The sequence below is a fragment of the Hemiscyllium ocellatum genome, chromosome 1 (genome assembly GCF_020745735.1).
Source record: "Hemiscyllium ocellatum isolate sHemOce1 chromosome 1, sHemOce1.pat.X.cur, whole genome shotgun sequence".
Lineage (NCBI taxonomy): Eukaryota > Metazoa > Chordata > Chondrichthyes > Orectolobiformes > Hemiscylliidae > Hemiscyllium > Hemiscyllium ocellatum.
In genome coordinates, this window is record NC_083401.1 from 148,839,673 (window position 1) to 148,855,190 (window position 15,518).

General features: G+C 41.1%; 1 protein-coding gene across 1 annotated transcript in view; it reads right to left on the bottom strand.

Annotated features, from left to right (window-relative positions):
- The window catches only part of sorcs2 (sortilin-related VPS10 domain containing receptor 2), a 613,114-nt gene that overhangs the window by 100,922 nt on the left and 496,674 nt on the right, over positions 1-15,518 (bottom strand). The window contains exon 10 of the mRNA XM_060832699.1: positions 10,702-10,848. Within this exon, the coding sequence (XP_060688682.1) occupies positions 10,702-10,848 (147 nt within the window). The remainder of the gene's footprint in view (positions 1-10,701; positions 10,849-15,518) is intronic.

Here is a 15,518-nt window from a genome sequence, read left to right on the forward strand (position 1 = left end):
AATGATCTGCTGTTTCGGAGATTACAACACAATACATAAGGTTTCTAACTCCTGACACTCAGTCACACACTATAATAATACAATATGGTGCCAAATGCATGCCCTTGTAGTATGATCTTTAATTTCCAGTGGTTACCACAAAGATAGTGCAAATATGTATAAACCTTTAAACCCAAAAATCCTTATTTGGAATTATTAACATCAAATTTTTAAGTTATTCATATAGGTACAACGGTAGTGCGAACGAAAACTCAACTGATTGTAAAATATTCTGTTTCTGAGATAATTCTTTTCTGTATTATTCATATTAGTAAACTCATCAGATTAATGAAGGATGTCATGAGTGGAATTTGTTGTTGGAATTTGAATTCAATTTTAAAAATCTGGAACTAAAAGCCTAATGATGACCATGAAACCATTGCTCATTATTGGAAAAACACATCTGGTTCCCTAATGTCCTTCGTTTAGGTGAGGAAACTGCCCACTGTATCCCAGCTCTGATCTCCATGTGACTCCAAGCCACAACAATGTGGATGACTCTCAACTGTCCTCTGAAATAGTCTGGCAAGAGATTCAGTACTAGAAAGTCAGAAAAGGAGAATGAAACCAGACAGATTACCTGGCAGCAACGTAGACACCCAAAATGCCAATGGTAAACATGGTCTTGTCAATCCTGCAACATCCTCCTAAATAACATTTGGGGGCTAGTGGCAAAATTGGGAGAGTTGTCTCACAGACCAGTCAAGCAACAGCCTGATACAGTGATACTGACGGAATCATATCTTACAGACAGTGTCTCAGACACCTCTAACACCATCCCTGGGTATGCGCCATCTTGCCAGCAGGACAGACCCAGCACATGTGGTAGTACAGTGGGAGTGGGAGGAAGTTGCCCTGGGAGTGCTCCACATTGACTCCAGACCCCATGAAGTCTTATGGTATCAGGTGAAACATGGGCAGGGAAACTTCCTTCTGATTACTGCATACTGTCCTCCCTCGGCTGATGAATCATTACTCCTCTTAGTTGAACAACACCTGGAGGAAGCACTGAAGGTGGCAAGGGTGCAGAAAATAGGGATTTCAATGTTCACCATCATGAGTGGCTTGACAGCAGCACTATTATTCGAGCTGTTCGGGCTCTAAAGGGCATTAGTTACTGGACTGTTTATACAAAAAGTGGTGAGGGAACAACAAGGGGGACAAACATATTGACCTCATCCTTACTAGTCTGTACCTCCAGAGTAATCTGTCCATGACATGATTGGTAAGAGTGATCACTGCACAGTCCTTGTGGACATGAAGTCCCACCCACTGTGTTTTGTGGCACTATCACCATGCTAAACGGGACAGACTTCGAACAGATGTAGCAATTCAAGATTGGGCATCCTTGAGGCACTGTGGGCCATCAACTGCAGCAGAATTGTGCTCCAGTACAATCTGCAACCTCATGCCCTGTTATATCCCCTGCTTAATCATTACCATCAAGTCAGGTGGTCAACTGTGGCTCAATGGAGACTGCAGGACAGCATGCCAGGAGCAGCACCAGGCATACCTGAAAATGTCAATGTGGTGAAGCTACCAAACAGGACTATGTGCACGCCAAACAGATAAGTAGCAAGTTATGTTTTAAGTAAAAATAAAAGCAATGTAAGAAGAAAAAGTTGTTTAAATGGGCTAGGAAAACAAACTATTAAATAGAGTGTAAGAAAAATAGAAGCAGATATTTAAGGAGTTCTTTCAAACTGTCAACAAGGATTCCATGACAAAAGAAAGACAATATGGTAAGGACACAGCATCCATGGCTAACTAAGAAAGTTAAGGGTAGTATCAAATCAAAATTAAAAAATAGAAAGTACTAAGGAAATTGGTGATAATTCAGAAGATTTAGAAATCAGTGAAGAATGATTTAAAAAGTGAGAATGAATAGTATGAAAGAAATCTAGATTAAAAACAGGCAGTGGGAGTTTCTACAAGTAATTAAAAAGGAAGAGAGTAATGGGGAATTAATTATGGGAAACAAGGAAATGGCAGAAATGTTGAATAAGTATTTTGCCAATTGTCAAGAATCCATTATGAAAGATGTGATTTCTAAGCTTTATGAACTTGCAATGGAATATTCACTGAAAGGATTTTTGCAAGTGGAGCAAAAATGTGTAAGGTGAATAATGTATGGTTATTAGAGCCAGCAATCAGACTGCAGTATGCCTCAGATTGAGAGCTTCACATTGTGGGGAGGGGGAAGAGCCAACTTTTGAGATTGGCAGATGCTGTGAAGAGCAGTAACATTATTCAGGTGAAAAATTGTGAGAACGGCAACCTCAGTTTGCAGTAAAGTCACAAAAATATCAGTTATAATTTCCCCTACTGTTCCCAGAACTCCCAAATATCTGTTATATAAACAAAAGGGCAAGCCGGTGGTTCATACATCTACTGTCGCCATTACGACTGCTACTTCTCTCTATGGGTGGGGAATGAGGTCAAAGGCCTGTTTCCAAACACTATTAGTCTGTATTCCTCGGTTCCTTACTGATGAAGATCCCCCACACTCTTAAACTCTGCCTTCATACCCACTTCAGAGCTTAGATAGCGCTGAATTGAAGTACAGTCGGTTCTGATATAACGTATCAGTTCTATTCTCGTGCGATTTCGCATCATATGTAAATCACACAATAGCTGCACCATTCAAACTAAGGGAGCTGGAAACACATTTTAGCTAATGCAGGTAAGGAAAGTTTGCGTTCTACAAAAAACAGTCAAAATTCTTCAATCACGTTTAAAGCCAATTCACTTTGAATAAACAGACTTTATAGCGGAACCGACTGTATCTTAAAAATCCTGGTCGTTATTTTAACATTTTTTATCACAGTCTACCACAGTCATACTATTGATTCTAATCACTCCTCATCTTGGGAAACAATTTAGGGGTGGCACGATGGCACAAGGGGCAGCACGGTGGCTCAGTGGTTAGCAGTGTTGCCTCACAGGTCCAGAAACCTGGGTTCAATTCCCGCCTCGGGCAACTGTCTGTGTGGAGTTTACACATTCTCCCCATATCTGTGTGGGTTTCCTCCGGGTGCTCCGGTTTCCTCCCACAGTCCAAAGATGTGCAGGTTAGGTGAATTGGCCATGCTAAATTGCCCGCAGTGTTAGGTGAAGGGTAAATGTAGGGGAATGGGTCTGGGTGGGTTGCTCTTCGGAGGGTTGGTGTGGACTTGTTGGGCCGAAGGGCCTGTTTCCACACTGTAAGTAATCTCATCTAACCTAAAAAAAAATGTAATCTAATTTGATTTCAGAAACAGCTATTGCTGATTTTTTCAATCCATGAAATATAGGATGTTGTTAAACTAGAAAGAGTACAGAAAAAATTTACAAGGCTGTTGCCAGGATTGGAAGCGTGATGTTATAGATGTTTATAAAATCATGAGGGGCATAGATATGTTGAAAAGCAAAGATCCATTTCCAAGGCTAGGGGAGTCCAAAACTAGAGGGCATAGGTTTAAGGTGGGAGGGATAACAGGGGCCTGAGGGGCAACTTTTTCATATAGAAGGTGGTGCATGTATGAAATGAGCTGCCAGAGGAGGTGGTAAAGGTGGGTATAATTACAACATTTAAAAGACATTTGGACAGTACGTGAATAGGATGAGGATATGGGTCAAGTGAAAGCAAATGGGTCTTGTTCAGTTTAGGATACCTGGTCAACATGGACAAGTTAGACCAAAGGGTCTATTTCTGGGCTTTTTGACTCTATGATTCTATGTTCTTCCCCTTACTATTTCAGAAATCCTATTGTAATAGATTTATCGTAATCAGTATTCTACCTGATGCTGAGGGATATTATCAGTGATTACTAATTGTCTTGAAAAGGAATCCTTCAACCAAAAACATTTGTGAACCACTGTACTAACACTTGATATACAAACAGGGATCTACTGATACCTTTGGGGATGTGAATAATGTCTCTAGCAGGAAAGGAGCGAAAAAAATCACAAGGGAAGAAAAAAGAAGAAAGAAAATGAAGAAACTGCCCACCCTCTGCATATAAATTAATAGTACTAAATGTTAGGAAACGTTTGGTTACAGAACTGCCAATCAAATTGCAGTATCCCCCAGATACTTGCCTCACTCGACAACTCCACAAAGAAATCCTGGATTGGCAAAAACAAACCCCTCTGTTGTTTGAGACAGAATAAATAATTTAGTGTGGGTAAGATTTTTTAAAAATGCTTTTACAAAATGAAATAGCACTTGTAAAGAGCTCTGAACTATTGGAGATTAAACAAGCTACTAATGAAGTTTATAAATCAACTATCAATCAATGTTTAATGAATTTAATAAGAAATCTCTTGAATTAGGAACATACAAACAAGAATAAGCCATTTGGTCCTTTGACCCTGCTCCACCAATCAATAAAATCATTTGATCTGGTTCCTGCCTGCATGCCATAGACCTTAAGTCCCTCATCTATCAAATATCCATCTAAATCAGTCCTGAATAAAGAACAGAATTCCCCACTCAAATGGATCTTTGAGAGCAAGTTTCTTTTTCCAGATGAATGAGAAAATGGTTTTAAAATTATGTCCTACTTGTCCTACGAAGAATGAAACCAGAGGCAAAAAATGGGCCACTGGGTTCACACTCAGTCTGACTTTTTTTCCAACAAGATAAAAAAGTTTCCTCCCACAGTCCAAAGATATGCAAGTTAGGTAGATTAGACATGCTAAATTGTCAATAGTGTCCAGGGAAATGTAGGTTAGCCATGGGAAATGCAGGGTTACATGGACAGGGTCGAGGGATGGGTCTAGGTGGAATGATCTTCAGAGGGTAAGTGTGGACTTGCTGGGCTGAAAGGCCTGTTTCACACTGCAGGGATTCTATTCTACTCTAATAAGGGAAGAAATGAGGCAGCCGAACCTGTGCCATCTCCCCCTTCATTTCCTGTCCATCATAGACAGAGTGTGGAATATTCCAGCTTTTAGTTAAAGAGTGAGGAGGAAAGAGGGGATACTTTTACACCAAAGCACCCCATCTATCTCCAATGAGAAAGCCCACCAGAATAATTGTCTACCAGGCACTTAAGTAGTCACCCGGGATGGGGGGCTTCTCAGTTTATCAATTTCTGGGGCGGAAATGGCACACACTACCAGAGGAGCAGAGCTGCTCCAGAAGCTGTTGGCTGCACAGCAATCCCACATTACAGGAGCAGCAGGAAGATGAGTAACTCTCACTTAGGAAACGGGCAAGGGTGTAGTGACAGAAGGGTCAGACAAAACGACAGAGGTGAGCCTTTCAGCAGACACCCCTAGTTCTGGAGAAACATCAGACCGGACTCCAAAGTAATTACTCTGATTCTCTTTCCAAAAATGCTGCTAGACTTGTTGAGTTTCTCCAGCATTTTTTTGTGTTTGTGTCAGTTTTCCAGAATCTGCAATACTTTGCTTGTATTTGAGTGACCAATTCAAACTTGACTATGTACACCTGCAATCAGTTAATGGAAAAATACATCTAAACTAAGCCTGAAACTCAGTCACTAACTGTATTTCTTCTAAAAGAAACCATATAGGCCCATATAGAAACACTTAGAAATAAAGCACTTTTAAAAGTGGATTCATTTTGGTTTTGCATGCATCAAGCTGTGGCAAAACAGCAATGGAGAATTACGAAGTGCTTTCACTTTGAACTCAGTGGCAACATCAAGCTGTTTTGTGACCAGGTGAAGCATGAATCAAACATAATTCAGAGGGTTTTCAGTATCATCCTTGGCAACAGGGCGAAACCTTTAACTCATCCTCTTGCACTAGGGGACTCTGTCAGCTCATATACTACACAAGTCCAATTGCAAATAACCTCAAAATTAAAAGAGGGTTTTCTCTTTTTGAAATATTGGTATCATGAAATGTAAAATAATTTACAACGCAAGTTGTAGTCCTTTGGCCAGAAAGCTCAATTTAAAACAAATACAAGAACAGTAATACGTTTGTGAACATATATTATTGATGAATAAAGCACTTCACAAGTGTAATTATACCTTCAACATGTCAGTTTTCAAAATACGTCCCACCATCTAATATCAATAAATATGCCACTCCTCATTAATTATTACTTCTGCTTAACAATCTCATCACCTCAGAAGATCTCCCACCCACAGCTTCCAACCTCATAGTCCGGGAACCCAGCACTGCCCGGTTCTACCTCTTTCCCAAGATCCACAAGCCTGACCAATGGGGTAGCCATGGGCACCTGTATGAGCCCCAGCTATGCCTGTCGCTTTGTTGGCTACATAGAACAGTCGATCTTCTGTAATTACACCGGCACCACTCCCTACCTTTTCCTCCGCTACATTGATGACTGCATTGGCGCCACCTCGTGCTCTCGCGAGGAGGTTGAGCAATTCATCAACTTTACCAACACATTTCACTCTGACCTTAAATTTACCTGGACCATCTCTGACACCTCCCTCCCCTTCCTAGACCTCTCCATCTCCATTAACGATGACCGACTTGATACCGACATTTTTTACAAACCCAGCGACTCCCATAGCTACCTGAATTACATCTCTTCCCACCCCACCTCCTGCAAAAATTCCATCCCGTATTCCCAATTCCTCCGCCGTATCTGCTCCCAGGAGGACCAGCTCCACCACAGAACACACCAGATGGCCTCCTTCTTTAGAGACCACAATTTCCCTTCCCGCGTGGTTAAAGATGCCCTCCAACGCATCTCGTCCACATCCCGCACCTCCGCCCTCAGACCCCACCCCTCCAACCGTAACAAGGACAGAATGCCCCTGGTGCTCACCTTCCACCCTACAAACCTTCACATAAACCAAATCATCCGCCGACATTTCCGGCAACTCCAAACAGACCCCACCACCAGGGATATATTTCCCTCCCCACCCCTTTCCGCCTTCTGCAAAGACCGTTCCCTCCATGACTACCTGGTCAGGTCCACGCCTCCCTTCAAGCCACCCTCCCCTGCCACCGCAGGAACTGTAAAACCTGTGCCCACACCTCCTCCCTCACCTCTATCCAAGGCCCTAAAGGAGCCTTCCACATCCATCAAAGTTTTACCTGCACATCTACCAATATCATTTATTGTATCCATTGATCCTGATGTGGTCTCCTCTACGTTGGGGAGACTGGACACCTCCTAGCAGAGGGCTTTAGGGAACATCTCCGGGACACCCGCACCGATCAACCACACCGCCCTGTGGCCCAACATTTCAATTCTCTCTCCCACTCTGCCGAGGACACGGAGGTCCTGGGCCTCCTTCACCGCCACTTCCTCACCACCAGACGTCTGGAGGAAGAACACCTCATCTTCTGCCTCGGAACACTTTAACCCCAGGACTTCAACAGTTTCCTCATTTCCCCTTCCCCCACCTCACCGCAGTTCCCAGCTTCCAGCTCAGCACTGTCCCCATGACTTGCCCTACCTGCCTATCTTCTTTTCCACCTATCCACTCCACCCTCCCCCCCGCCCCCGCCCCACCGGCCTATCACCTTCATCCCCTCCCCCACTCACCTATTGTACTCTATATTACTTTCTCCCCACCCCCACCCTCCTCTAGCTTATCTCTCCACGCTTCAGGCTCTCTGCCTGTATTCCTGATGAAGGGCTTTTGCCCGAAATGTCGATTTTACTGCTCCTCGGATGCTGCCTGAACTGCTGTGCTCTTCCAGCACCACTAATCCAGAACCATAGAGCCCAGCTTTACTCAAAACATTTGAAGCCTCAAATTGGTCCTAAATTTCCTAGAAAAATAAACAAAACAAAACACAAATAGTGGGATTAAAAAAAAAACTCACTACTTCAATGGAAAGGCAAGAACAGCAGAATGCATAAATTTAAACAATCTATTGTCTGGATTGAAATCTGCAAAATTTTGCCTCCCGGTTACAATTATACTTTCCCATAGCTCAATCGGAAGAAGATTGTGCAATGCCTGTAAAAGAATGGACTACTAATCATATGTTATAAGAAGCAACTTGGCCTGCTTTTGCCTGCTTTGTTCAAAAAGCATTAAGTGGTCGTGATTACTTACAGAAAGCTATGACTGGACCTTGTGGAAGGCTGCCTCTGACTCTATCAAGATACATAAGAAAATATTATTACTTGGATACTGTAATGTAGACTGACCCGGCTATGTTTTTATGGCCTGACCTTTATTTCATATGCATTGCAAGCACCATCATAACCTTGATCAGGCCTCCAACAAGGAAGCTGCCAAAGGTGGAGTGGGTTAGAATATCCAGCGACTGGCAGCTTTACAGGAGCTGTAGCTAACATAAATTGATTAGATTCCCTACAATGTGGAAACAGGCCCTTCGGCCCAACCAGTCCACACCGACCCTCCGAAGAGTAACCCACTCAGACCCATTTCCCTCTGACTTATGCATCTAACACTATGGGCAATTTAGCATGGCCAATTCACCTGACCTGCACATCTTTGGACTGTGGGAGGAAACCGGAGCACCCGGAAGAAATCCACGCAGACACAGGGAGAATGTGCAAACTCCACACAGGGAATCTAATTGAATAAATAGAAAAGATAAATTGTGTTAATTTGGGTAAATAATTTCTAATCTGCCCAAAACTGGACAGGGCAAAAGAAATGCTCTCCAAAACAAATAAGGCAGAAATAGAAATCTATGGGAAATTGAGTGATTCTGCAGTGAGGAAACTGGATTCTCTTACAGCCAAATGTGTCCTTGGATGTTAAAGAGAAGCAGTTGGAAAAAAAAATGCAACTTAAAGGCGGACTTACTGCACTTGGAACTCAAACTGACTAATTTTTAGAAATAGACATTCACCTATCAGAGCACCATCTTTGAATGGGCTTCATCAACAAATCTAAAAAGTGTTGTATGACTGAGTCAGAATGGCTGCCACTCCTATCAGTTTATTCCAATGTGGAAGAGACAACTTTGGATTTGCATCCAATGCTGGCGCAGGCTTGGAAGGGCTGAATTGTCAATTCGAAATCAGCATATAGCAGCCCAAAGCTTTTCATTGTCGTTTATATGCTGTTAGAAGACTGCCAGTGCCAAGTGGGTGTTTGATGGTGAAAGAGAGTGGAAAATCAACAGGATCTTAAATTGAGTATGTTAATATATACACCAGCATGTGTGTATAAGAGTATGAGTGTGTTTGAGAGGAAGAGCACTCCAGTACATTCATGGCCCATGGAAAATACTCACATAAAGTTGTCTGGGTTTTTCCTTGAGCATTCACCAATAATTCCTTTCCAGACCACTTATTAGGCAACCCAAATCTGGTACAACAGGGTACAGTATAAGCATGCAATTGTCCATTCACAGTTTTAACTCAAATTTACTGCAGGTGAGGCTCTGGGCATTAAACAGGCGTTAAATTGCCACCTGTACCTTCCCACTCCTCACCAATTCTGATCTGCAGTTTGCCTGCTTCTCAAGTGCAAATGATCTCTGGAATCCCAAAATGATTGTTCCATGATTCAGGACAGTAATGAGCATACTTAAACAGCCTTACACTTATTTTAGGTGGGCAGGTTGCTCAAAGCTTTACAGATGCCCTCCCAAGTAACACACAGGCAGGCCCTAGTCATCAATGGCGTGGCCAAAATACTTTGCCCCATGATTTTCAACTGCTAATCATTTGTTTTTCCCACCCCAGACAAAGAGATATTCAACCACTGAATATCATCCTCACCCTGTAATTCTGCTCAACTCATTATTTCTCAGTACTTCAAAAAAGATATACTTCATCTCCTCAGACTTTCACATGACTACAATCCCTCTTTGGCAACTTCTCTTTTGAGTTGATGATTTGTGCCTTGGTGGTCACTTCAGAGTTAAACATTGTTTATTATTGTTCAGGGGACTAACTTCGCCAGTGATTGCTCCATATTTATTCCAAAATATTCACTCTTCCTTTAAATCCACTGTTGGCAGACATGTTTTCAGCTGCGTAAGCCATCTACCTACTCCTCTTCATTATATCGTCCATTGCACCTCTGGAACTTCAAGAAGACCAAATGGAGAGTGTGAGTTTTGTAAGGCCGGTGGAGATTACTAGGATGAAGGGTTTTAAACAAGAGCAAAAGAAATTTAATTGTACATGTTGAGAGTTTGAAAGCCAGTGTAGCTCAGTGAGGAAAGCAGGACCAACTGAGTGAGATTTGATGTGGGATAGCCTCAGACAGCATAGTTAACCAGAGTGCTTATAATAGTTGAGAATTTTAACAAGGTATAATCAGAACCACAATTGTTAAAATGCACATTTCTAAATCTAATCAATTAAGTTAATTCTCCCTCTGCATAAACAACCAGTTCTAATTTTCTACCCAGAAACAATAAATGGTAGGCACGTTTATGCCAATAAATATTTTATTCTAAGAATAGAGTACAGCAGGAAAAATTACAATTACATCCAAATGATTAAAAATTAAACAGCAGCAGCTTTGGCCCTATTCTTAAAATATATATTTATCATTCTCATGATGCTGGCAAAGGTAACAATTCTCGTCCCTTATTGAACTGTTGCAGAGCAGCTTTACATGACTAAGTTGCTAGCTAGGCCATTTCCAGAATGCAGTTAAGAGTCAACCGTATGGTGTGGGACGGGGCCACAAAACATACTAGCAAGTTTCCTTTCCCAAATACAACACACACTTAAAAATGAGGACATCAGAACATAGAACAACCTTCCTAGAAAAGACTTACCAGATGGCAGTTAGTTGGTTTGCCATTCATGTCAGTGGAAGGTGGAGTCAACAGTTGCCAATCACGGCCTTTATTGTAGGTGATGTAGGTCTTCACTTTACCATTCGATTTTTTATTAGCCAAGAAAACCCCTTTAATTCCCTGCACCTATAAGGCCAAAGAATATGGTAGAAGGAAGATGACAAAAAAAAATTATTTGCTGGGGGCAAAAACAAATTTATACAGTTTCCCAACTTGGGGCTAAGTTTGAATGATTGCTATAAAATGTCCTCAAAGCCAAAATGTCAGATTGATTAATATACAGCCAAGATAATCAAAGGAGCTTTCAAATTCTAACAAAAGATGCTGGTGGCTAAAACAAAGCCAGATATGTCAGTAAGAAATAGGATTGAGTAGAGTGAATTGTGAAAATCTATTAAGAGTTGATGGATGAAAGACATGCACATATCAGACACTATTGCATTGTAATTTGTCCCTGTTGGTAATAGACCCTTGAATAACAGATTGCTTTGCTAATTGCAATATACAGTGTCATTCATCCAAGTAGGAAAACACAATCTAAAAATAACACAAACAATTGTTTCCCTAGTTATTTCAGATCTTCCATTCATTTTTCAGAGATCTCATATATATAAAAGTATGTTTGATACATATAAATAAATTTATTTAAATATGCACAGTTGCAAACATAGCTACATTACACACATTCCATCATTGCTCTTTTTGTTACTAACAAAAGCAACTGAATTGTGATCCTGGATCTGTACCTTTCACTTTTTAAAATATTTCTCTGTTTTAATCTGTACCACAAATCATTCTTTAACAAGAGGCTTTTCGGGTAACACACTCAGGGCCCAGCTCCATTGTTGCTCAATTTCTATGTACAGAGGTGTGAAACATTCCCAGTTGCTTCATTGTTTCCACCCCGGAGGCTCCCTGCCTGATGAAGGACTTTTGCCCGAAACGCCGGTTTTCCTGCTCCCTGGATGCTGCCTGACCTGCTGTGCTTTTCCAGCACCACTCCAATCTAGACTCTGATTTCCAGCATCTACAGTCCTCACTTTTACCCCATTCTTTCAATTTCCTACTCTCCACCCTGATCAAGAGATTCTTTGGATTGAATCTTTCTATTGCTGAAGGCGATAGGCTTGGAGGTGGGAATGAGATGGAATTAGGTCAGGCAGTAGTGAACCCAACTAATCTCATTGCTGCTGAACTTAAGTTCTCGATGAGAAGGACCACAATTGACCTTCCTGTTTTGCCGCTAACTGAGGTGCTTAAGTGACCAACTAAAACTACTCAAGAGCCTCAGCCCACCACCCCTATTATTACCTGATTTGTAAACCACAAGACTGGTCAATCTGTGCAGGCTGTCTGTCAGCCTTGGGGTAGAGAATAATCAAGGGACTGGACATTGGGTTGTGAGTGCTGAAAGTTTTGATTCCCAGCCTCATTTTCCCTATAACCCCTAACCTGAAACACTCCCTCATCAAATCACTTATTTCTGGGAGACCAGAAGTGCTTTTCCAACAGTATTCATGACTTTTTCCATGGCAGTACTGAGGGCAAGAGTAACTGGCTGATTCCTAGCTCTTGTGTGACTTGGCTGGGCTTCACAGAAGAGAGTGCACAGGTCCTGACCACAGCAACAAGATTCCACCCTTCGTGTTCTTTCATCCTTACCAAGACCAGGAACACACACTGTGGGAAGTCACATCTACAGACTGTGCAGTGCAGCAATATGTAGTGGATTGTTGGGTTTTGGGTATTAACACTGCTTTCAAATTGAGTTATTTTCCTCCTTTCAGTACATTGCAGACTGCAAACTCCTTCATAACCAATAGGATTGTGTGGTATGTCAGTAAGAGTCAGTTAAAATTGAGCGAACTACACCAATCCAAAAACGCTCTGTTCATCAAAGAATCAGGGAGCTGTGACTAATATTTCAACATTCTGGATATGTGCTGTGCCACTCACATAGTCAGACAAGCATTTATCCTGCCTCTGTGATTGTTATTAAAATTCCACAAGGTCCAGTGTCTTCAGACACAAGATCAAAAAAAAATCCAGAGTTTGAAATCTCTAAAAAGTAGTTTAATTATTCAAAGCTAATGCTTCCTTACCCTTTGGTCAATGATACCACAAAAGAATGTGATTGACTGAGATAAATATCCTTGTGAGGATGGATACCAGGTCAGGACAGGACTTTTTTTCCAGCCCCTTGCAATTTCTCATCTATAAGTGGCTCATTGACAACATCTGAAAACATAGCAGCTTCCACATGTAGACTGGCAATACACAGCTCTACCTCACCACTACCTTTGGGTCTACAGGTTTACTGCACATATATAACTAAGGTCCCAACAGGATTCTCATAAATGGTGGCTGAAATATCCTAGCAGTACTGGAATACAATTGTCACTGTAGTTCCACAAAAGGTGTCTGAGTTATTTATCGGTACAGAAGGGTCTGTAAGATCAATGCTAAAGAGAGTATCTGTGAAAAGGTATGAATGGGATGGGGTAGTGGGCTATAGGTAGGGAGGAGGTCCCTTCCATGCCCTCTATACCATTCCCCAAACTCAGAGCCACCACCCAATTTTCCCAGATCCACTGGCAATCCAGTGAAATGGCAGCTAGTGACAGAGATGGCAGGGAATGTGACCTTACACCCTACAACAGATTCAGTGCGTGAGTGATAGTAGTCCAGTGGCACCTTCTATTGGGCAGACTTTACCTCACTCTCTGTAACAATCCGAGCAATTTTCTGATGGATTCACAAAAAAGAATCGAGCCACTTATTCTCCCCAGCATGCACTGCTTGATAGCAATCACATCAGAAATTCCAACAATATATCTAATCCTAAGCTTAGGACACTGACTTTGGTGGAGATCAGATGGCAGCCCAGTTCTGAAATTGGATCTGGGGTTTTCCTGATTTATACAGAAGATAGAAATGGTGAAATGTTTTTATAACAGATCGAGCAGCGTAATTGGTAAGAAATTATCTACATTATATAAATAACCACAGTACGTTTTCCAATAGTTGGCATGCCTAGAAAAAGATTTTGTCTTTGTACTTTCTCTCCCACTGGAAACAATTACCTTGTTCAGTATTCCAAACAGTTGTGCAATTCACATGTTAATTTAGCACGTTGTAACATCCCCGTGGAATATTAAACAATTCCAATTCATGTCTGCACTCCAAGTTGGCTGTGACTCATCTCAGTCCTCAATCTGTATCCAACCCTTGAGCCACTTTTATTTTGCAGCTATTTTCATTTCAGCATCAAGTTGACTGTCTACCTTCCATATTAAGGGAGCAGGATGCAGGAGCGCAGAATCTAAGAGCCTGATTCATTAAAACTGGTCTTTCTGAACTCAGTGGCAATACAATTATATCTTGTCACTTGCAATATCTGAATGGTAAGAGTCTAAAACAGTCATCGTCTCCCCAGTATTCCTCCATCCTGGAAATTTTGTACGCCCAGAACCAAAGACAGATTTCCCCACGAGCCCACACTGCCCATAACCTAAACATTTGCTTCATCTGCTTTATGGCAGTGAAATGAAGAAATGCACTTTAGAAAATATAAATGGAGAGTTATGTAAAAATAAATAATAACTTTACCAGCTCACAGCTGCATCGTGCTGAAAATTGAAGACTGCTGGCATATATACAATTACCTGCTTCCATTATTATAGCTTTCAGCCACATTACAAGAAAAAAGACGAATTAGGAGTCATGCTTCTAAATATCACTCAGTACCTCTGCTTGAATATATGTACAGCTGAATAGTGAAAAATGTGAGAATATCTGATTCAGATCTCTGATTTCCCCCCATTTCAAATTGCCAGCTCTATGATTTTGAGCCACTTTGTTGAGTTACTGTTGGTCTCTATGTGAAACTGATTTAATGCCATTAAACTGATATAATAACTTGTAAAGAAAATATATCTATCCAATCATTAAAAAATCTGATTTCTGTGGAATTGCAATGACATCAGACTTCTAATATACTCTTCATCGTTTTTTTGTAATGCATTGTATTAGTTTATCCAGCTGTTAAAGTTTTGATCCCTGTCACATCAAAATTAGTTAAATATCAGATCATTTCTTCGCTCTTTACATTTCTCACCTGTCAACTTCCTGATGATTCCATTCTGTCAAACAGGGATCAACTTTACATAGGTTAAGCAAACCTCAGCATTCATCCTCGTCTGTGTTGAGTTAAACGATTGTTACAAATGGACCCAGCAAGTGAGGGGAAAAGAATCAACCTTTCTGATCACTGATTCAGCAATCCTGCATACATAGTCCTTAGATGGAAACAAAAGTGGGTTTTGATGGTTGTTAAGAGTCAAATACCCTGCCAATATTTACAGTTTAGGTTCTGGAAGGAAAACCATCACAGTGAGAAGTCATAAACTTCAGGAACGGTGAATAGAAAACTGAGGGCAAAAAAGCTGAAGAAGTAAAATTTCCTGAAGAATTTATAGCTTTATTAAGTCTCAAAACTTGTAATATGTAGTAAAGTGAATGAGCATCAAACCACCACATATCCTTTCTTGTCTACAGACAAAATATCGCCAAAACTCTTTAAGAATGAATTCTCAAGCCACAACTGATTCCTTTATCAACTGCACACAACATTTGTAATTTTAGTCAGGTCTTTTAGTCTACTTTCTCCTCAATTTTGGCAAAGATTCTTCTTCAATGAATAGTTCTACTACTGTGTTTGCATCGATTCACACAACTCCTATGCTGCCTTTTTTGTTAGCCATTCTGTGACTGAAGAACACAGGAGTTTTTTTAAC